Raw genomic sequence first — 23439 nt, 5'->3', positions numbered from 1 at the left:
CATCTGAGGGAGGCAAGCCCTAATAGTGATCACGGCTGGGTTGAGTCCAGACTGTACCAGTCACTGTGGCAAGTGTCACTATTTGTCAAAGCTCACAAGACAACATTATTAAAAATAGGTAAACATTGAAAGCTCTTCATAGTCATTACTACAGAATGCGTAATCATTCATTGTCATCATTGAATTTCTTTTAAACAAGGTTATATGATTAGTCCAATGCATTCAAGAGTAATGTCTACCAAAAACATAAACATGCATCAAAAATACCGATAAATTCCGGGCTCGAGATTTTATCACAGTTGTAAAAGGGGGCTTTCACTTGAAAATTATAACAAATGTATTTTCTATTTAAAGAAGATGATGGACATACTTTTCTCAGATTTATTTCTTTGGATTTTGGGGCTTTTAAGATACCTTTCCCTGAACCTACAGCGACCGCATTGGTGAGAAGCTCCAGGGTAATTACACTGCGCTAATGCGCTAACCAACTGAGCCATAGAGGCCCAGCATCAGTGTATTGAAGTGGATAGACTGTAGTAATGTCTGCGGCACAGTGTGGTTGCAAGAGGACTGGAAGGGAAGATAAAAAAAAAACTTTCCCTGGCGTTGTACACAATTACATGTATTATTTGGTAGGGGTTTTGACTGTCTTGAAAACAGCGTGAAGTGCTGTTTGTTTTCAGATCACATGTCAAAGGTGACACTGGAGAATGCTCAGACAGTGGACTTAAGGAGTGAGACACTGCATCCAGCCGGATATGCCAAATCAAAGGGGAGACCACTCAATGGAAAAACTGGAGAAGGAGCTTGTAAGATAAGATGATTTTTTTATCATATGGGGAATACCATGTGTTTGAATTTTGTGATTTCTGATTCCACCCTCCCCATTTAAAATTATCGTTTTATCTAGATTTTTCAGAAAACATTGTTTTCCACGACGTGTGATCTGTGAAGTACTGTGACATTTTTTCACGAGTCACATGATACAATAGCACTGTTCTTTGCCTTTAACGATAAAAGAGATTGAACTCGAAACTTCCCTATTGCAGTTGACATTTGTCATGCATATTGAACCAATTGAACTAAGCACCAGTCATGCATGTCTGTCACACTGTAGTGTACAATTTGCATTGTCCCTCATTTGAAATCCAATGATACATTGTGTTGTGAAGCATGTATGTCATGATGTGTAGCAGGATTGGTACCAAAGATTTTTAACTATAGCATACTGAATCTCCATTGTGGCTAAATAGCTGATGTGCTAGTGCAGAACAATGACTCAGGAGTTATTATATGGGAAGACCTTTCAGCAACCTGTGGATGGTCAAGGGCTTCCACCGGGCTCTGCCCGTTTCTCTTCCACCCTGATGCTGGCCGACATCAGATAAGTGAAAGTAAGTACAGATAAGTACAGTTTAAAAAAACAATTAAATATATACTGTTAGATAAATGAGTCTCCACTGAATATTTCAGATGATTACACTCTACCCGATGGGGCATCATTTGCACCGCTTTGGCTTTTCAGTGAGGTAAGACAGTTTTTTACCCACATTATCTTTATTTTGTGCAGCCATTTTGGTTATTACCATTAGGTAGCAGGTTTACAGATATCATCCGTATCTATTCTAATCTTTGTTGGCATCTAGCTATTAAGGTGTGTTCAGGCAATTGATCAAGGTACACAGGTAACCATTTATGTCTATGAAAAAGGATTCCTTTGTATAAATGCCTCATGTAAATCTGGAAGATCAAAGGTGTGCCTGTAAAGATGCTCAAGTGTGCTGTACCACAATTAACAAGGCTGCCACAGATATATACTCAAGCTGTTCCGGGAGCCTCTGTGGCCGAGGGGGCTAGCATGCCAGCGCAGCATAGTGACCCAGGTGCCTCCCACCAATGCGGTCGCTGTGAGTTCAAGTCCAGCTCATCCTTTCTTCCTCTCTAGCCGAAAATGGTTGTGTGTTTCCCGTGGGCTCTGCCAACATAATGCTGTCCGCCGTAGTATACATGTAAGTGAAATATTCTTGAGTATGGCGTAAGATACCAGTCAAATAAATAAATAAATGAATCAGGACTGTTCCATTGATGTCGCAGGCTCAGAGAGGAGGATGTACCCAGCTTCAACCAGGGGGGACAACTCCACCCACTATGCCATGTCTGTATTTCCCCACCCCAGCAGGTATATACATGTATTACCCAGGTTCATGTAGTTTTTCTTGAAAAGGTAAAAATTTATAATTGCAGCTTCATGTCCATTGGTTAATTGGTTGATTTTGTTTTGAAAGATTAAAATTTGATTTGTTTTAATCTGACATTTAAAGGACAGAAAATTAGAGTTCATGGATATTATTTGTCTGTCACTTCGAGAGAGTTGTAAGTTATACCTTCTAATAACAGTCGTGAAACTATTTCGCATTGTGAAGATCACATGGCTTTAAAAATTCCCAGAAGGTTTCAATATCATGCTAACAATAAATTCCCACCTCCGTTTTGTAAGTGAAATTACCAAATGGAATACAGTCTGAGAATTAATATTTCAGTGATTTATTCATGAAAGCATGTGTATAGGCTACTTACTCTCTTCACATGTAATAACAACCTGTTCTTTGGTTTTAGCCTTAGTGTGTAAGATGAACCAAATGGTTCCTCAGTTAGAGACGGTTTTATATAAAAATGGAGGAATTGATTTCACAGGTATGTCAATTAGTTTTTGATGTCCACTGATTACTTTTGATTTTCTGAGAGAAATATCCAGTAGTTTTATTCAAAAGGGCAAAGGTGAAAATTTACATTCATTCTATAGTTTTCAAGCTGTGTTTTGTCAGAATAAACTGATAGTAAATTTCTGATATATCTTAAAAAAAAAAAAACACATACACATACACATGCTCCCATATATTATGTAAAGTCTGTTACCTTTCATTTATTGTACTAAAACGAGGATGAGAAATATTTGATACAATAATTGTCGGCTAACTTTCCATATTTTATTTTAAAACTCAGAGTAAAGAGATTTAGGAAAGAGAAGTAGCCACATGTATGAATTCTGACACTTCAATTTAGCTTTAGATTTGATTTTCAAAGCTATTTTCCTTCCTGTTAGGCTCTGCCATGACCTTGTTACCAGGCAACAAATCCAAAGATGTATTCCAGTGGCCAGCCCGACACCTTCTTGGTGATCTGCAAAATCTTCAGTGTCATCCTCTTTGCTACATCAGAGGTAAACAAAATTGTTGTAGGAAATTTATTTAGCAGTGTAATATTATTAGAGTGAATATTGTTGTACATGTGTCTTCACTTAACTTTCACTGAGATTACCATAAATAACTTAAAAGTTTGCCCACAAAAGTGCATTTTCAGAGGCAAATAAATCTTACCAAATATTATTGTTTTTGGTGCTAAAACTTACAATTTTCCTGTAGAATATCATATTATGTTCCAAGCAAACCTCAAAGCACCTTTCTAAAGTCAATAGAACTCTCAGAATCAGGAAAAATTGGCAAGTTAGTCATGGGACAAAAAATTTATGGTCATTTATGGTCATCTTCTGCAACTGCTGACAGACAGTTCTACAAATTAGTGACGAATTCTGCAAAGTGTAATTTGTTCTAGAGTGACAATAAGGTATGACGTCATACAACCAAAAGCAAAATTAGTGAAGAATTCTGCAAAGTGTAATTTGCTCTAGAGTGACAATAAGTTATGACATCATACAACCAAAAGCAAAATTAGTGACGAATTCTGCAAAGTGTAATTTGCTCTAGAGTGACAATAAGGTATGACATCATACAACCAAAAGCAAAATTAGTGACGAATTCTGCAAAGTGTAATTTGTTCTTGAGTGACAATAATTTATGACGTCATACAACCAAAAGCAAAATTAGTGACGAATTCTGCCAAGTGTAATTTGTTCTTGAGTGACAATAAGGTATAACATCATACAACCAAAAGCAAAATTAGTGACGAATTCTGCCAAATGTAATTTGTTCTTGAGTGACAATAAGGTATAACATCATACAACCAAAAGCAAAATTAGTGACGAATTCTGCGAAGTGTAATTTGTTCTTGAGTGACAATAAGGTATGACATCATACAACCAAAAGCAAAATTAGTGACGAATTCTGCAAAGTGTAATTTGCTCTAGAGTGACAATAAGGTATGACGTCATACAACCAAAAGCAAAATTAGTGACAAATTCTGCCAAGTGTAATTTGCTCTAGAGTGACAATAAGGTATGACATCATACAACCAAAAGCAAAATTAGTGAAGAATTCTGCAAAGTGTAATTTGTTCTTGAGTGACAATAAGGTATGACATCATACAACCAAAGGCAAAATTAGTGAAGAATTCTGCCAAGTGTAATTTGTTCTAGAGTGACAATAAGGTATGACGTCATACAACCAAAAGCAAAATTAGTGACGAATTCTGCAAAGTGTAATTTGTTCTAGAGTGACAATAAGTTATGACGTCATACAACCAAAAGCAAAATTAGTGACGAATTCTGCCAAGTGTAATTTGCTCTAGAGTGACAATAAGGTATGACGTCATACAACCAAAAGCTAAATTAGTGACGAATTCTGCGAAGTGTGATTTGCTCTAGAGTGACAATAAGGTATGACGTCATACAACCAAAAGCAAAATTAGTGACGAATTCTGCAAAGTGTAATTTGCTCTAGAGTGACAATAAGGTATGACGTCATACAACCAAAAGCAAAATTAGTGAAGAATTCTGCCAAGTGTAATTTGCTCTAGAGTGACAATAAGGTATGACGTCATACAACCAAAAGCAAAATTAGTGAAGAATTCTGCCAAGTGTAATTTGTTCTTGAGTGACAATAAGTTGTCACATCATACAACCAAAATCAAAATTAGTGACGAATTCTGCAAAATGTAATTTGCTCTAGAGTGACAATAAGGTATGACGTCATACAACCAAAAGCAAAATTAGTGACGAATTCTGCGAAGTGTAATTTGCTCTAGAGTGACAATAAGGTATGACGTCATACAACCAAAAGCAAAATTAGTGACGAATTCTGCAAAGTGTAATTTGCTCTAGAGTGACAATAAGGTATGACGTCATACAACCAAAAGCAAAATTAGTGACGAATTCTGCAAAGTGTAATTTGCTCTAGAGTGACAATAAGGTATGACGTCATACAACCAAAAGCAAAATTAGTGAAGAATTCTGCAAAGTGTAATTTGCTCTAGAGTGACAATAAGTTATGGCGTCATACAACCAAAAGCAAAATTAGTGAAGAATTCTGCCAAGTGTAATTTGCTCTAGAGTGACAATAAGGTATGACGTCATACAACCAAAAGCAAAATTAGTGAAGAATTCTGCCAAGTGTAATTTGCTCTAGAGTGACAATAAGGTATGACGTCATACAACCAAAAGCAAAATTAGTGAAGAATTCTGCCAAGTGTAATTTGCTCTAGAGTGACAATAAGTTATGACGTCATACAACCAAAAGCAAAATTAGTGAAGAATTCTGCCAAGTGTAATTTGCTCTAGAGTGACAATAAGGTATAACATCATACAACCAAAAGCAAAATTAGTGAAGAATTCTGCCAAGTGTAATTTGCTCTAGAGTGACAATAAGGTATAACATCATACAACCAAAAGCAAATGAGAACCACCATATCACTGGAGTGTTTCATATTGACCTTTACTGGGAAACATCTCCCAGTGAATGTTGGGAAATGTAGGGCAAGATTTGAGCGCCTTGTTTTCAAACATTGTTCAGTTTTTTGTAGTTCACGAACATTAACAAAGCTAAACACATTTCACTATTTATGTAATTTAATCTGGATTTATATTTTCTGATGACCTACAGCTGAGTGTGAGGACATGTTGGTGTTGCATCCAGCCAAGCAAGACCTTACTGAGAGAAACCCCTACTGGCAGCTACATCTGCTGAATGCCACTGGCTTCCCAATGCCCCAGGACTTCACCTCAGATCACAGTTACCTCCCCCTGCTCTGGGCCTGGCATGTCCTACAAGCAGCTCAAGAGGTATGCATAGTTTTAGACTTATGCCTTACAACATGTAAATTTTTTTAATGTCAGATGCTGTCAATAAATTGATGACCAGATATTGAGAGTGTTGCCAGATTGGACTGACCTGTCTCGGAAAGAATTGGCTTCCTGATCCAGCTGTAGGTGATACTGCCTTTTTTAAGTTCGCCTTATGAAGTAAGGGGATCTGTTGTAAGAGGAGAATCAGGTGCTGTCGGCGATGGTAGTGATGTCTTTGGCCAATCATCGGGATGCAGTGGCCACCCTTAGTACACAGATAGCCAGTCATCGGTAGCGATTTGCATATCACAAACCTAGGAAGTCTTTTACCGCATAGGTCAACATTTTGCTCAGCTATTCACAGGGTTGCAGTTGCCTCCCATTGTACATGGATTGCCAAATGCAGTTCACGATTTGCATAAATTGTGATAAAGTTATGCACTAACTCCCAACAATGTCTTTTACCACCACAATGATTTACAACTTTAGAACATACGAAGTCACTGTCAAATCATTCTACTTTTTTTTGTTTGGGTTAAGAAGTCAATACCTGAATTTATCGGATCACTTGAACATTATGCAGTTTTACAAGCTGCTCAATCAGATGAGTTGAATTGCACCTCTTTCTCTCATTATAACACTATTATTAGGAGATATGTCTACCTGTGGTGTTACATGTTTAATGCCTGTATAAACTTGGCAAGCTAGGCATAGCTTGATGTAAAAATATTTATTTATTTTTGATTTGGGATTTATTTCAACTGCTGGTTGTTTTGAGTTCAAGTGCATGCATCTCATGCTAGCTTCTTCACGGATCGTATGTGGGAAGATCTGCCAGCAATCTGCAGATGGTTGTGCGTTTCCCCTGAACTCTGCCTGGTTTACTCTCTCCATAATGCTGGCCATGGCTGTATAAGTGAAATATATTCTTGAGTGCGCGTAAAATAATTAAATAAATAAGTAAATGTTTCGGTTGATCTGTGGGAATGTTCGCCGTGATCTTCCAGATATTGCATTTGAAATAAAACAATTTATTTTACTAATTTTTTTTTTGGAAGGATATAAAACATTGTGAATATATTTATAAGATATAGAATGCTATAGTATATGATTTAGTCTGTGTTATTTGTTTCAGATGCGTTTGCCAGACAAGATTGACCAATTCTGTACGGGTTCTGCAAACCAGCTATCTATTCCTGAGGTATGTGATTATAATTTGAGTGAAAAGTTTCCCAGATTACTTTAGGAATAAATTATATTTTGATTATGTTGCCAAAGTAATGTTATTCACTGAAGGAAACTTATTACCTGTACTTCTTATTTCTTGTACATCTCATTGCTTGTTCTTCTCATTACTCGTACTTCTCATTACTCGTACTTCTCATTACTCGTACTTCTCATTACTCGTACTTCTCATTACTTGGACTTCTCATTACTCGCACTTCTCATTACTCGCACTTCTCATTACTCGCACTTCTCATTACTCGCACTTCTCATTACTCATACTTCTCATTACTTGCACTTCTCATTACTCGTACTTCTCATTACTCGTACTTCTCATTACTTGTACTTCTCATTACTCGTACTTCTCATTACTCGTACTTCTCATTACTCGTACTTCTCATTACTCGTACTTCTCATTACTTGTACTTCTCATTACTCGTACTTCTCATTACTTGTACTTCTCATTACTCGCACTTCTCATTACTTGCACTTCTCATTACTCGTACTTCTCATTACTTGTGAGACCTTTGTGGTAATAAGCAGTGGACCATTTTCACTGGACCGTTTGTGATGTCTTATTATTGTAGAAGAGCACTATTCTTCCACCACTTTAACGACTGTGTCTGAATTGCCAAAGATTTGTGGTTTCCTGGCAGACAAGCCGGTTTCTTGTTCACATAAGGCTGGTCACCATTTTATAAGTGGAATTATTCTTCAGTATGGCATTAAACAATAGATCAAATCACATATTAAAATGTATTGTCTTTTACAAGATAATGAGTATCATAAGGCTTGTTTTGTGGCCGAAGTGAAAGATTAATGTAAATATTTAGGTAGCTTAAAGATTCGTAATTGCATGAAATCAGATTAATAGTCTGATGTTGAAAGAGTAAACTCACATGAAAATAAGTGAGTGAAATGAGCCCTACATGCAGTAGATGAGCACGAAAACAAGAATAGGGTGAATTGAGCCCTATAGCCACTCATAGCCAATGTGCTCTTCAACAATGATGTTTCTAATTCGAATCTTGTTCTCTTCAGTTGTGGCTAAATTGGGTTAAAGGCCGGAGGTTTGTTGGCCAGGTGGGGAAGAGTGGTGACTTAATACTTCAGGCTCTTATGTTTCCTCCACACAGTTAAAAATTCTTGGGTGTGGTGTGAAACAACAGTAAAATAAATAAATGAATAATGGTGTATGTGAAAGATCAGTCTGTTGTTTCGGTTTAGTAAAACAATCGTGTCTTTTGTTGCTCTGCCAGGTTGAGATGGGTGTCCATCAGTACGTGCGTTGGCAGGCCTGTCAACTGGCTTTGACCTTGGGACCTGACCTTGGACAATCATTCTTTGAGGATGTCAGTGATTTAACTCAAGCAGCAAAAGTTAGTTTATTAATAAATTTGCCCATACTACTGAACCTCATTTTCAAACCAAGTCAAATCCAGTAGATGTTCACTGGTATATTCACCAACAAGAAGAAAGATGTGTTAAAAAAAAAATACAGTTTTGTGCTGCTACTCTCTTTCAGTCTGCCCTCTGCAGAGGTCATGAGTTTTATACCCATCAACGAAGGGCTTTGCTTTTTTCTGATGGTTTTAAAATCATTCCTCCCCAGAAATTTAATGTGCAAAAATAAATCCACTCCAGTAAGGAAACAAGTCCTGATCTTTTTATTGGCCTAAAAAGAAAAAACAGGAAGATATTCAGTTATTGGGGGGAGGTAAATATACCAGCCAGAAAATTGAGTGATGCACACCGTTTTGTTTGAAGAGAATGCGCATATGATATGTATTTTGCACACAATCTGCACTTGGCAGTGGGATAGAGCCTCAAAATTATTTCACTTAGGGTTTGTCATGGATGTTTATAGACAAGGACTAATGGTTTCATTTGTCTTGGCTACCATGGAAATGGTTGCACCTAGTTGATATTAATTGTCTGATATTTTAATAAAAAATATTGCATGTTGACAGATTTATTGTGAATCTTGTGTATACAATTGTTAATGGATTTACTCTGTGGGTGACACTGGGATGTGAACTCCGATCTCCAGCACTGCTGACATGCTGGCTAGTTATAAATGACCACTAATTACCGCTTATTATTAAAAGTATGATTACCGGAAAGCTTCTCATATTACTAAGACAGATACTTCATCAGCCGACTATTATGCTGTGCAGACTGAAAGTGGGATCATTTTGCATGGGAGACAGAGATCTGACAGAAGACCACAGTTGGCATGATTAGTACCCACTACTCATATTAGTGTCAGCTGTGTGATGAAGACTGACAGGATTGAGGTTCCAGTTAGTCACAGGAGAGTGCCAATCTCACATCAGTCATCATTGCCATTATTTCTCTTTGAAGTGGATTTGAATGTCCTTCAAAGTCATAATATAGATCCTTACTGGTAATACAAATGGCCCCCTGGGATAAAGCCTGAAAACATGTTTAAAGAATTAGAAGAATTAATGTATTATTTGAAGGATAATTTATTAATATATTAATCAGGGTGGTTTAGTTTATGATGAACTTGTCTGTTTTATCAGTGCTCACGGTGTAAGTTTGTTCGCTAGACAGTGACGACAGGATGTTCCTTAATCCCACCCCGTAGGAGAGCCAAATGCTCAGCTGTTGACCGCGACTAACTAAAACCTCATCATGTGCGCACAGTTTTTAGCGTGCTTTTCTTGCAGATTCATCCATTAGTGTATTCATCCATGTTTGTCGATAAGAAGCTCGTTTAAGAAACTTTTCAACAATAAAATTAAGAGTAAACTCTGCTTTACCCCTTCATTCGAGTCTGCCATTTTTCCTTTGGAAAGCCATATGAGGAATGATATGTCTCGTAAGCTCATCATCTACGTTTAACTTTTTGGCTGAGGTAACGATGTCGTCTGGTCAGTAGCTGAGCATTTGTCTTTAGTCTGTGGCAGGCTTATGGATATACAGCGTCTTGGATTAATAGCATGATGGTTTGATGTAGATACGAACACTATTATGAAGTTGATGTTTGATATGGTTGAGACTTGATGATGATGTAAATATTTACTTTATCAAAATGTCATGCTAATAAATCAAGAAGTTGCACATCCATTCTGTCTTCTTAGTGTACATCTTCACCAACTTATAAATGCAGCATTCCAAAAGTCTGTTTGTGGTACAAAAATAAAACAGATGGAACACTTGTCCATTCTCCTGAAATGACAAAATAAAGTTAAAGTATATGTAGCTTCATAGTTTTTCAGGATATTGACTGAGGACAGTAATTAAATCACCTCTGATTTCATGGAATTTTTCACCAGTTAATTACCCTACTGCATGATGTGTGGTATGTACAGAATATGCTAATAAATAAGTTTTAACAAATTATATGTGTTTAATTCTACATAATATCTGAGGAGACTTTGCAGCAACTTACACTCGTACAAGAGAGCAATTAGTTGGTGACAAATCCATTGAAATTAAATTTTACTTTTACTGTTGTCAGGAAATGAATATGGGTTATTATTATTGCCAAAGCTAACGATTGTTGTGTAAAATGCTGAATTTTTTTTTCAGGCCCTGCGAACAGAGACAAAGAAAAACCTAGCTCTGAGTGGATTGCAAGAATTTGTGACTTTGTTGTCAGAAGATACGATCTACTTGTGTTCTGGCCATGTCTCCAGCCAGCAGATAGATGCAGAACTTGAAGAATTTCCGTCTGATGACTTCAGTTGCTACAAACACTTTATAACCTCTTTAAAAATTGAAGGAAATAAGCTTGAATATTTACCAGAAGACTTTTTCATTGAGTTTCCATCGCTGCTGGATTTGCAGCTGGTTCACAATGACCTCTTTTGTTTGCCATCTGGTGTGGGTAACTGCAAAAGCTTGTGCAACCTGAAGGTACGAGACAACCTGCTACAGACGCTACCAGAGGATTTGGCAGAATGCCCTAAACTCAGATCCCTGGAGCTGAGTGGAAATCCAATGGATAAAATCCCACCTGTGGTCACAAAGATTAAGAGCCTGGAAAGACTTTACATCAGTTTCATGCAGCTTCACGCGTTGCCTGAAGATATTGGTAGTTTGACAAAATTGATCGTACTAAATGCATCTGGCAACTGTCTGTCGACTTTGCCTCCAAGTTTCTCTAACTTGAAGAACCTCACCCAGTTGTATCTGAATGGAATCCCTTGGTTGCCTCTGAAGCAAAACACTCTGTTGTCAAGGGAACATTTTGATAAATTCCTGGAAAAGCATGCGCATCTCTTGGACTGGCTGGAAGACCATGATCATGTGAGTTCTGATAGATAGGTCAGAAGGTGAAATTGCTTCATGAGAAAAGGGAATGTTTCTTTTTGTTTAAAAAGTTTTGTATAACTTAAATTGTGTGTTGTTATGAAGAACACTACCGAATGTTTAAAAAAAATACTGTGTTTTGTGAAAATACTCAGTGTTTCATGAAAATTTTAAAGTGTTTCATCAGAAAAAATTAATGCGAAGAATGTTTCACAAAACGTTGGCGAAAATTCCAACATATAATAACGTACCTGGCAATCACTCAACAGCAGGAATCCGGCGCCATTTTACTGATGTTTAACATTTCTTTCCCATCTGATCAAAATGGTACCACAATCATAGAAATGGAAAATTATTGAGGCATGATACAACTATGATTTAAACAAATAAATTTTCAAGTAGTTTTAACCAGCTCGTGCATATGTCAGTTTGAACTATTGATGTTGCCAATTGTATTCTGTTGAAGTAAACTTCGTTTTTGTCTTCTTTTTTCATGATGTCAGGACAAGGCTTTGTTATACGAACAGTTTGATGAAGACCAAAATGGCACTTTAGATGTCAGTGAAGTTGCAAAGTTGAATGCCACCCTTTTCCACATTTTCCCTAGATTTGGTCACCAGGGAAAAGAGGTGCCAGGTATGTTTTTTTTTATGTTCGTTACAATAAATTTGTTTGCAGAATGATGTTTAAATGTCAGACAGTGTGTTAAATAGTTAATATATGGTGAACGGGAGATACTGCACATGACATGCACTTACGGTCATCATAGATATCTAGCAGTTGAATCTATCTATCTACTTGTTGAAGTCAATACTTTAATCTACTTTGGACTGACGAAAGTGGGATTTATATAATCGTGTTATTTTTGACCAATCAAATTCCAACGTTTTATTGAAATGTCTGAACTATTGTCAACATAGCAGACCTATGCTAACATTGGGAAAAGACATTTCCTTTAAAAAGTTTCGTAACAATCAACAAAATCATTCCAAACAAAAATTAAGCTATGTTCTAACTTTTCTGAATCATTTAAATTGTCGCTCAACTGTGTACAAAACAGTTACTGTTGAACATTTTGAAGTTTGAATGATGATTGTATTTTTTGTCTCTTGCAGATGATGAATCTTACAGTGGTTTTCCAGAGGAGATTCTTGGGCTGGAAAAACTGGAGTACTTGAGTCTGCAGTATCAAGGGCTGGTAACTCTGCCAGAAACTATCAAAACCTTGTCCAAACTGAACAAAATAAACCTGGCCCATAATCCTTACCTGACAACCGTTGCCGCAGCTGCAGGAGAACTTCCTCTCAAGAGTAAGTCTGGATATTTCTTAGATCTGTAAGTGAGCTTGCCTGCCATTTTAGATGGGACAAGCAGCTCTTAAAGTAGCTCTTCTCTGGCAGGCTCTGTCTGTCTGTCTGTGTGTCTTGGCCTGTTGTGGCCTATGTGTGTGGATATGTTGACCAGCCACCTGTATCTCTCTTTAGCTAGCTGCAGTCTACTGCCATTCCACCGTCTCACCACAAGCAAACCACTAACCAAGACACTGCTCAGTGGGTAAGGAACTTGATTCCTATCCATAAGATGTAGGTTCAATCCCAGCGGTGTACAGCGAATCTGTAAATTAGCCACTCTCCATGGTTTGGGGACCTTGCATGTGACAATAAGAAGTCAGAGGCACTCATATGGCAATTTGGACCACCCTAAATGACCTAAAAATTCAGCTGCAAAAGAGCATTTTTGGAGCCAAATAAATGTCAGGAGATATTACTTCTGGTGCTAAAATTTACATTTTCCACGCAGGATATCATCCTACCTTTCAAACACCTCTCAATGTACCTTTCTAAAATACATAGAACTCCCAGAATCTGGAAAAATGAGCAACTTAGTCATGGACGAAATTTTAGATCATTTGGACTACTTGTGTATGCTGTGTTCGTTTGTTATCCACCAGTATGGTAAGCAAATATGTAATGTGTTAAAAAGTTTGTCATTAACTTGCCAGAAGCTGGTGGTTTACCCTGGACACTTCGCTTTCCTCCATCCAGAAAACTGATTACCATTATGAGCATGACATTAATCAATTAATCGGACTGCTACATGTAGGACATGTAGCTTCCAGAGAGTAGCTTTGACCTAGCCTGTACATGTATACCTGTACCTGTAAACCTGTATACCTGTACATGTACATGTATACCTGTACCTGTAAACCTGTACCTGTATACCTGTACCTGTATACCTGTACCTGCATACCTGTACATGTATACCTGTACCTGTAAACCTGTATACCTGTACATGTATACCTGTACCTGTAAACCTGTACCTGTATACCTGTACCTGTATACCTGTACATGTATACCTGTACCTGTGTACCTGTAAACCTGTACCTGTATACCTGTACATGTATACCTGTGCCTGTACATGTATACCTGTGCCTGTACATGTATACCTGTACCTGTACATGTATACCTATACCTGTACATGTATATGTATACCTGTAGAGGTACACCTGTAACTGTGTACCTGTACCTGTGCACTGTCTACCTGTGTACCTGTGCGCCTGTACATATATACCTGTACATGTACATCTGTACCTGTGCGCCTTTACCTGTACGCCTGTACATATATACCTGTACATGTACACCTGGACCTGTATGCCTGTACGTGGTGTAACATCCACCTATTTATAATTTGTCGTTTTTTGTCCCTGGCAGTGCTGGAGCTTGAAGATTGTCCATCACTGAAGACTCCACCCAAGGAGATCCGAGCCCGTGGGTTCTCTAGCACCTATGCTTACCTCCGGCGCTTGCTGACGGGCTCTGTTGACTGTCACCGCACAAAGCTTATGTTTGTCGGTCTGGGAGGCGCAGGAAAAACCAGGTAAATTTTTAGCTGCTACAATGTTGTTATTCTTCTTGTTGGGATTGTTGTGCATAAATGTTAGAAAATGTTGCGTGTGCTGATGTCTTTTTTCATTGTCTTTTTTGTTTGGGGGTGGGGGGGAGAACACTTAATCCATGCATTTTCAATTGTAACAGGTTTGGAACCCCATCAATGTTGTACATAATAGTGTTCAAATGACAATTCCCAGGAAGTGAATGGGTACAAAAACAATATCTAATAAGAAAATAAACCTATTGTGAGGAAGTCAAGCTTGCTTTTTCAGTGGTTATTGACAGAAATATACATAGGATAAAATAAAGATAAGATAATGATAATAAACAGATCATTTATTTCATTTAGTATTTTTTTTAACAACAAAAATGTTCCTTGTCCAAATAAGCAACAACAACAACAACAAATGCATAAAAAAATAAGTAAAATTTAACATAAAAAACAACAACAAACAATATGAATCGTATTTTATAATTTATCTGTACCAGTACATTGTGGTACAGTACCAGGTCAAATTGATTGAAGATCTAGAGCTTTGGTATACACTTGCTTGTATAATGGGAACATACATTTACCATGAGGTAGATAGAATCAACTTATTATCGACTCAAATTGTAACTCATGTCAACATTGCCATAGTTTTTTATATACAACAAGATATCCTGTGTTACCATGGATATCACTTGAGCCTATATTACTGTTCACCTTATTATCCCTTGGCTGATGAACATAGAGGAATAGATATATCTCCTTCCTGGCCCATTTGTCATGTTAGTGAGTGTCTGGTTAGCTGCTTTGTTATTGTCCACCTTTGCTCCAGTTTACTGTCCCCGTGGGGACTCTAGGGTGAAAAGAACAGGATGTGATCCCTCTAGGCAAGCATTGCATAAATGGTCACTATGATTAAACCAAGAGCTCCCCATATGGGTCTGGTGAAGCGCATAGCTCCACATCATTTAACACACAAATTTGTCCTTTATATGTGTGATGTGACATTTAACTCTGTGCACATAGCAGGCCGTGCTGTACTTAGATATTTAAAAAACATATTTGTAAGGTTATTTGTACAAGAAGTACAGTTAATGTGATTTTCGATTTTGAGCTGATTCTAGTTTGTTGTTGCTGGTTTAAAATTCCTCAGTTTCCTGTTTGTTCTTATTTTGCATGGTTATCATTCTCATGTCAAAAGAAAATGTTTCCTGGTACTGTAAAGTACTTATTAATCACAGGAATTTATAGTCGCAGATTTAGTTCAAACATGGGTTCACAGGAATTCATTTTCGCATATTTAATCAAGGCAATAGGCCTGCAAAAAATCCCTTATAACTCTTTAATTTTCCTAGTTATAATATAACCGAAATTACTCAAGCACGTATAATGATTTACTCATTAGTTATAATGAAGGGTAGCTTTAATTCTCGCTGATTTGGATCAGAGATTAAAACAATAGGGGATAGGGGAAACAGTATGTAAGATTGATTTCGCAACTATCATGAGTGGTGTTCAAAGAGGTGTCAATTGTTTTCGCACCTTGATTTTAATCAACAACCAGTATCTCAACCCCTGTCATTCATTCTTGAGTATTAAAGATTGATCAATGTAAAGACGCATTAAGTCTCAGTTTTGTTTTATACCCACCAAGCCCTATCACAAGAGTTTGTATAGATACGGGCATGCATATTTAAAGCCTAAGTCTTCCTCCCTGTTGTTAAAATTTAGCTGGCCTGACAAGCGGGCTTTCTTATTCCAACTTCCGATGAAGATCTCACGTCATTAATACTACTACCTGTGATGTATGATTCAGTTTTAAATGCTGCAGTTGGATTTCGACGTAAATTATTGACTGCAAAATCTGGGAAAATTAGTTTCATGGGAAAATTAAGTACCTCAAAATATTAATATGTTCTTGCCATGACATGTTCGAGATTCTGCCAATGCAGCATTCAAACCTTGGTCATCCATTCATTGGTTCCTGTCTAAGCAAGTGTCAAAATGTTTGATATTTCAGTCTTCAAAGTGGTGACTTAAACAAAAACTGATATATGATTTAAAGGTGTGGAGCAAATGTATTGTATTTCCTTTATATCATTCTTAATCAACATGAAAGGGGACGCAATGCAACAAACAATCAATTGTAAACAAGAGGAAAAGTTGTGTGCCAGATGAAGATTTCTGAGCAAGAGGAAAAGTTGTGTGCCAGGTAAAGAATTGTAAGCAAGATGAAAAATCATGTGTCAGGTAAAGAATTGTGAACAAGATGAAAAACACTGTGTGAATTAAGGAATTGTGAACAAGATGAAAAACACTGTGTGAGTTAAGGAATTGTGAACAAGAGGAAAAGTAGTGTGCCAGGTAAAGAATTGTAAGCAAGATGAAAAATCATGTCAGATAAAGAACTATGAAGTAGATGGAAAATTGTGAACAAGATGAAAAGAATCATTTTTCTTTCTTTCTTTTATTCACCCAAACAATAATTATGGATGTGGTTACACACAGTCTTGATTTACAGCGGGAATGAAGCCTATTTGAGGCTTGTTCTATCCCTGGAGGGATATATATATTTAAAAAAGAGAAAGTAGGACATAGCTGATGTTTGGTCATATTTAGGTTCACATAAGAGTTATGCTATATGGATAAAATGAAAAATATGTCACACTTGCTCACTTCTATGGTACCAAGAGATAATCTTTCACTATGCGCTTAAACAATGAGATAGACTGATGCGTATTTAATGTATTTGGGAGACCATCCCACACTCAAGGGGTCGTGCATTTAATCGTATATCTAGACAAGTTTGTGCGAAAAAAAGGGTTGGTGATGGTTTAATGATTGATTCCTTGTTGGATATTGGTGTCTATCCCTAAGTCAAGTGACGTGGGCCCTGAAAGCAATAGGAAGTAGGAATGGTTGATGGATAGACTTGTATGCCCACAAGGGCAGTGAGTACTGGTTTATTTGGGAGATTGTTAGAATTTTTAACTGTTTGAAGAGAGGTGCTGTGTGTAAGTTGTGGTGCGTGTGATATGATTCGGACATTGCGGTTTTGAAGGAGAAAAAGTGGTGATAAATGTGGATGAAATGTATTATATTTCCTTTATATCATTCTTAACCAACATGAAAGGGGATATGATGCAACAAACAATCATTTATGTGTCTGAAATTATGAATCTTTGCATGATACAAAGTCATTTTTCTACAATCCTAGACTGAATGTGATTGCATCACTTTTGTTTTGAGCTATTGAAGAAAAGTGGATGACTTCACATAAATCCATAAATCGATGAGTTTTATTTCCTGATATATGTGATAAATTTTAGTAAAAATTCTTTTTCAAGGTAATTAAGGCAGGTAATAAATTGGTCATGTTTTGTGGATAATTTTCATTATTGGTTACACTCACCTACTTGTCATAAAATCTAGTAACTTACACTACAATGCGGTAAAGCTACTTCATTGTGTCACGATGGGATGTCACCACTATGTCTCAAAAGAGATACAGAATGGACACTGATTGGTTGACAGTTGAGATAGGATTTTCTGGGTTAAACTCAGCAGCCATGGTCACACTTGAATGAATATGCCATATATAAAATTTTGCTTGTTTAAGGCATAACCTGGCCTTGCCTATCTCTCACACCAGCCAATTGCCTATCTCTCACACCATCCAGTTGCCTGTCTCTCACACCAGCCAATCAGAATTGACAAGACATAGCCTGGACACGCCTAACTCTCACACCAGCCAATCAGAATTGATAAGACATAGCCTGGACTTGCCTACCTCTCACACCAGCCAATCAGAAAGGATTCTGTACCCCTGTCATGTCACAGCTTGAAACCCCTGTATTGACGATGTGGACATGAAATTGCCTCACATTATACTTATGTATTAGCAACTGCCACTCGCTATATTGCCCTTTTTTTTGGACCTTAACCTGAGCCTGTATACCGCACAGTTCAGAACTGTTTAGTGCCTTACCAGGGGTTATGTTGAATTGTGATTCTGGTGAGAAGGACCACTCTGATTCAGCGTCATGGAATTATTCTGTGGGTGAATTCTAACCTTACAGAACATAGCCTTGAGTTCTCTACGAAACCTTGGGCCACAGATACAGTACAGAACAAAATTAATAGCATGGTTTAAGTAACCTATCAAAATGACGCAAGATGAAACAAGGTATAACACTGCTTCAGTATACTCAGAGTGGTCAGTTTTACGCCATTTCCGGTCAAGAATGATAAAAACGACCACAGGAGAGGTCAAGAGCAAGAAAACTGTGTTTGTCAAAAGCAGCATTGCAGTCATTGTTGTCATTTTAGGTTTTGATGAATTTTGCCCGTTGGATACACCGCTTTGCAAATCCTTCACTCTGCCTCTGTTAGCTAGATAAATTTTAGCTACAATAGAGAGACTACAGATGATCATGACTAGAGCAGGAACAAAGGACAACATACTGAAGTCAATCCATGGCCAGATGTAGTCATCGAAGTCATAGTGAGTAGGGGATGTTACCGTGCAGGGTGAATAGGAGGTCTTATTGCCTGATATTTTCACCCTTTCACCTCGTGTCCAGAAGAAATGAGCGTTGAAGCTGAATATGACCACGAGTAGGACAGCCAGAGTGATGCGCGAACTTAGCTGGGTGCAGATGATGCGGGATTTGATCGGGAAGCAGACTGACATAAATCTCTCAATGGAAACAGCAACCAGGATCCAAGCGGAGTAGTGCGTAAGGCTATACACGCTGAAGTAATGCAGCTTACAGCTCCAGTTGGACAGCTTTCTAATGTCAACATCTATGAGCGCACGCAACCAGTAGCGCATCAATCCGATGTACAATACCAACATGTCAACCACGGCCAGGGATCGGAAGTAGTCGCATGAAGATGTCATGCGGATGGACTTTCGACGCATTGTTATCAAGATCATTACACCCCCGACAGTGCCGAGGGCAAGCAAAAAAGGTGGAACATAAACGTAGAGATCTTGAGATAGTCTATACTCCAGGTATTCATAGTAAAGGAGCTCTTCTGAATCAGGAGGTAGAATGTTGTCAGTGGTGTTTGTTTCATTGCTGTTGTTCATCCTTGGTTGTTGTTGTTTATATTAAACGGATTTCACAAATCTTGATAATATTAGTGTTGATGTTGGTTTAATTAGTATGACCACCTGGAATAAAGAAAACGAGAGTACAAAAAACAAGAAACAGATATACATAAGGACTGGAACTAACTAACTCGAATGTTGTTTTGTCTCAGGTCTTTTATATAGGTCTCCCAACTTCTTGGTTTAAATCATAAATTCTAGCCATTCATAGTAGTGTGATGGAATATACACTATAAAGCCAGATTCAGGACATTCTGTTACTAATCTGATTATAATTACATGAACAACTTCACTACAGCATAGGGCCTCTGAGTACTGTTTCTCCACCTTTCATTTACTTGTAAACACTATATCCATTTCAAGATTCATACCAAATTTAACAATTAAATTACTTCACATGTCAATACACCCCCAGGTTGAAGAATTCTGAGCAAGATGAAAAATCCTGTGCCAGTTAAAGAATTGTGAACAAGATGAAAAACACTGTGTGAGTTAAGGAATTGTGAACAAGAGGAAAAGTTGTGTGCCAGGTAAAGAATTGTAAGCAAGATGAAAAATCATGTGTAAGATAAAGAACTATGAAGAAGATAGAAAGTTGTGAACAAGATGAAAAGAATCATTTTTCTTTCTTTCTTTTATTCACCCAAACAATAATTACAGGTTCTTTAATTTATAAAAGAGGATTTCATGTTTGATGGCGTCAAATGCTTTGGATAAATCTAAGAATATCTGAGAATCTAAGAATATTTATCCCATGATTTGCCCGGCCCTTAAAGACATGAGGTGGACACCTCAGTGTGAGGTATAGATGAGGTGTATATGGGGTGCCTCATGTACACCTTATAGTGTAGATGAGGTGTAAACCCCATTTATATTATCTGAGGGGTGTTGTAAATTGAATACACCCCAGCCCTATGCCTATATCTCAGATGTACCTCAGGAACTTTTAAAAAAAAATCAATACTTAGAAGATGTACCTCAGGTACACCTTTGAAACTTTGAAAGTTCAAGATAAATCAAGACTGATTTATCTCATCGTTAAAGGACACGAAGACCTTATAGACTTTGAGAGTTTTTGATATGTATGATTAGGCACCAACTATTTCACATGTATCAATATCAGTGCACATTTCATTTACATACTTGTAAAAACAAACAGACCTTGTCTTTATCAACCACCTAAAACCGGTCAAATGAATTAAGGGATAAATAGGATATGCAATTCGTAAGCCATTATATCAAATTTATCAAACTTTGGATGCAATTTTCAATTGTTCCTCACAAAAGCTTGATACAATTAAAAATTACACGTTTAATAAAATTGATATAATGGGTCACTCATTGCATACCCTTTATATTGTCCACAATCCTGAACACAGTACCATGTAACATATGCAATGCATAATTATACACTAACCAAAACCAATCACATTTAATTTTTTCTCAGTGACCTTTAATAGCATCCATGCAGCGGCAATGAAAAACCATGTGCAACTATGACTGATGGGTGCCTTTGAGTTCACAGTATATGTGTTTTTGTTTTTTTTTTGTAAACATGGTTTTCTGCGGAAAATCATGTTATTCTGTGGGTTTCAGCGTACTGAGCAAAGTGTAGAAGACCGCATTGCTGCTGTTCATGGAACCTTGCATTTGCCGGCTTTTGTTATGCATGTGTTGATGTTCGTCTTCAGAAGTATAGGTACATGTACATAGACATCATGTTTGTAGAGTAAATGGTTGTTTGCGATTTGGAATATCATCAGAAGCCAATTTCAAAACCTGTATGTGTAAACAGTAGGAACTGTGAGTTAATGGGTTTCTCACAATTATGGTTCTGCTGTCGTCTGTTAGCTTAGCGATCCAGCCATTTTGTCATTGTCTGGTTTTAGTTGAGCATGTGGGAGTATTGTTGACAGATTGACTTGTCAGTCCCAACCCGTTTAACAGGGCACATGAAAGTTTAATTTCTGACCTGTATGTAGTAGCCAGAAATTGTTGTAATAAAAACTCTATTAGAAATATAAGCTTTCCTGTGCTAGGCATTTTGACTGCCGCTTCTGATCATTGGTATACTCTAATGGCCATAAATGTCGTCCACCAAAGTGCATTGTTAGAGGCAAAGAAATGTTGCAAAATATTATTTTTGGTGGTGAAACTTAGAGCTTTCCAGTAGAATATTATCCCATGTTCCAAGCGAACCTCAAAACACCCTTCAGAAATCAATAAATCTTGCAGAATCAGGAAAAGTTAGTCATGGACAAAATTTATGGTCATTTAGAGTAATATGCCTAATGTACTTGAAAGTAATATACGTATGTTACATATCTAACATAATTTAGTGGCACTATTTCAGTTCACAAGGTGCTCCCACCCCTCTTTTTCCAACCCAATCCACGACTTTCACAAAGCCTAATTCTGCCCTTACCCCCTCTCCAACCCAATCCATGACTTTCACAAAGCCTAATTCTGCCCTTACCCCCTCTCCAACCCAATCCATGACTTTCACAAAGCCTAATTCTGCCCTAACCCCACATTCCAACCCAATCCATGACTTTCACAAAGCCTAATTCTGCCCTTACCCCCTCTCCAACCCAATCCATGACTTTCACAAAGCCTAATTCTGCTCTTACCCCCTCTCCAACCCAATCCATGACTTTCACAAAGCCTAATTCTGCCCTTACCCCCTCTCCAACCCAATCCATGACTTTCACAAAACCTAATTCTGCCCTAACCCCACTTTCCAACCCAATCCATGACTTTCACAAAGCCTAATTCTGCCCTTACCCCCTCTCCTACCCAATCCATGACTTTCACAAAGCCTAATTCTGCCCTAACCCTACTTTCCAACCCAATCCATGACTTTCACAAAGCCTAATTCTGCCCTTACCCCCTCTCCAACCCTATCCATGACTTTCACAAAGTCTAATTCTGCTCTTACCCCCTCTCCAACCCAATGCATGACTTTCACAAAACCTAATTCTACCCTAACCCCACATTCCAACCCAATCCATGACTTTCACAAAGCCTTATTCTGCCCTTACCCCACTTTCCAACCCAATCCATGACTTTCACAAAGCCTAATTCTGCCCTTACCCCCTCTCCAACCCCATCCATGACTTTCACAAAGCCTAATTCTGCCCTTACCCCACTTTCCAACCCAATGCATGACTTTCACAAAGCCTAATTCTGCCCTAACCCCACTTTCCAACCCTATCCACGACTTTCAAAAAGCCTAATTCTGCCCTTACCCCCTCTCCAACCCAATCCATGACTTTCACAAAGCCTAATTCTGCCCTAACCCCACTTTCCAACCCAATCCATGACTTTCACAAAGCCTAATTCTGCCTTAACCCCACTTTCCAACCCAATCCACGACTTTCACAAAGCCTAATTCTGCCCTTACCCCCTCTCCAACCCAATCCATGACTTTCACAAAGCCTAATTCTGCCCTTACCCCACTTTCCAGCCCAATGCATGACTTTCACAAAGCCTAATTCTGCCCTTACCCCCTCTCCAACCCAATCCATGACTTTCACAAAGCCTAATTCTGCCCTAACCCCACATTCCAACCCAATCCATGGCTTTCACAAAGCCTAATTCTGCCCTTACCCCCTCTCCAACCCAATCCATGACTTTCACAAAGCCTAATTCTGCCCTTACCCCCTCTCCAACCCAATCCATGACTTTCACAAAGCCTAATTCTGCCCTTACCCCACTTTCCAACCCAATGCATGACTTTCACAAAGCCTAATTCTGCCCTTACCCCCTCTCCAACCAAATCCATGACTTTCACAAAACCTAATTCAGCCCTAACCCCACTTTCCAACCCAATCCATGACTTTCACAAAGCCTAATTCTGCCCTTACCCCACTTTCCAACCCAATCCATGACTTTCACAAAGCCTAATTCTGCCCTTACCCCC

General features: G+C 38.0%; 2 protein-coding genes across 2 annotated transcripts in view; both read left to right on the top strand.

Moving 5' to 3' along the window:
* The window catches only part of LOC135473183 (uncharacterized), a 41451-nt gene extending 34822 nt beyond the window's left edge, over positions 1–6629 (top strand). The window contains exons 25-31 of the mRNA XM_064753026.1: positions 684–809; positions 1474–1529; positions 2095–2179; positions 2617–2694; positions 3104–3220; positions 5835–6013; positions 6600–6629. Of these exons, the coding sequence (XP_064609096.1) occupies positions 684–809; positions 1474–1529; positions 2095–2179; positions 2617–2694; positions 3104–3220; positions 5835–6013; positions 6600–6629 (671 nt within the window). The remainder of the gene's footprint in view (positions 1–683; positions 810–1473; positions 1530–2094; positions 2180–2616; positions 2695–3103; positions 3221–5834; positions 6014–6599) is intronic.
* A 550-nt stretch (positions 6630–7179) lies between these two features.
* LOC135473181 (uncharacterized) overlaps positions 7180–23439 on the top strand; it is a 54817-nt gene continuing 38557 nt past the window's right edge. Inside the window, exons 1-6 of the mRNA XM_064753025.1 lie at positions 7180–7217; positions 8500–8619; positions 10799–11518; positions 12025–12157; positions 12637–12831; positions 14233–14398. Of these exons, the coding sequence (XP_064609095.1) occupies positions 8506–8619; positions 10799–11518; positions 12025–12157; positions 12637–12831; positions 14233–14398 (1328 nt within the window). The 5' untranslated portion in view covers positions 7180–7217; positions 8500–8505. The remainder of the gene's footprint in view (positions 7218–8499; positions 8620–10798; positions 11519–12024; positions 12158–12636; positions 12832–14232; positions 14399–23439) is intronic.

The sequence above is a fragment of the Liolophura sinensis genome, chromosome 8 (genome assembly GCF_032854445.1).
Source record: "Liolophura sinensis isolate JHLJ2023 chromosome 8, CUHK_Ljap_v2, whole genome shotgun sequence".
NCBI classification, from domain to species: domain Eukaryota; kingdom Metazoa; phylum Mollusca; class Polyplacophora; order Chitonida; family Chitonidae; genus Liolophura; species Liolophura sinensis.
The sequence above is the reverse complement of the archived record's forward strand: the minus strand, read 5'-3'. Positions and strand labels throughout refer to the sequence as shown.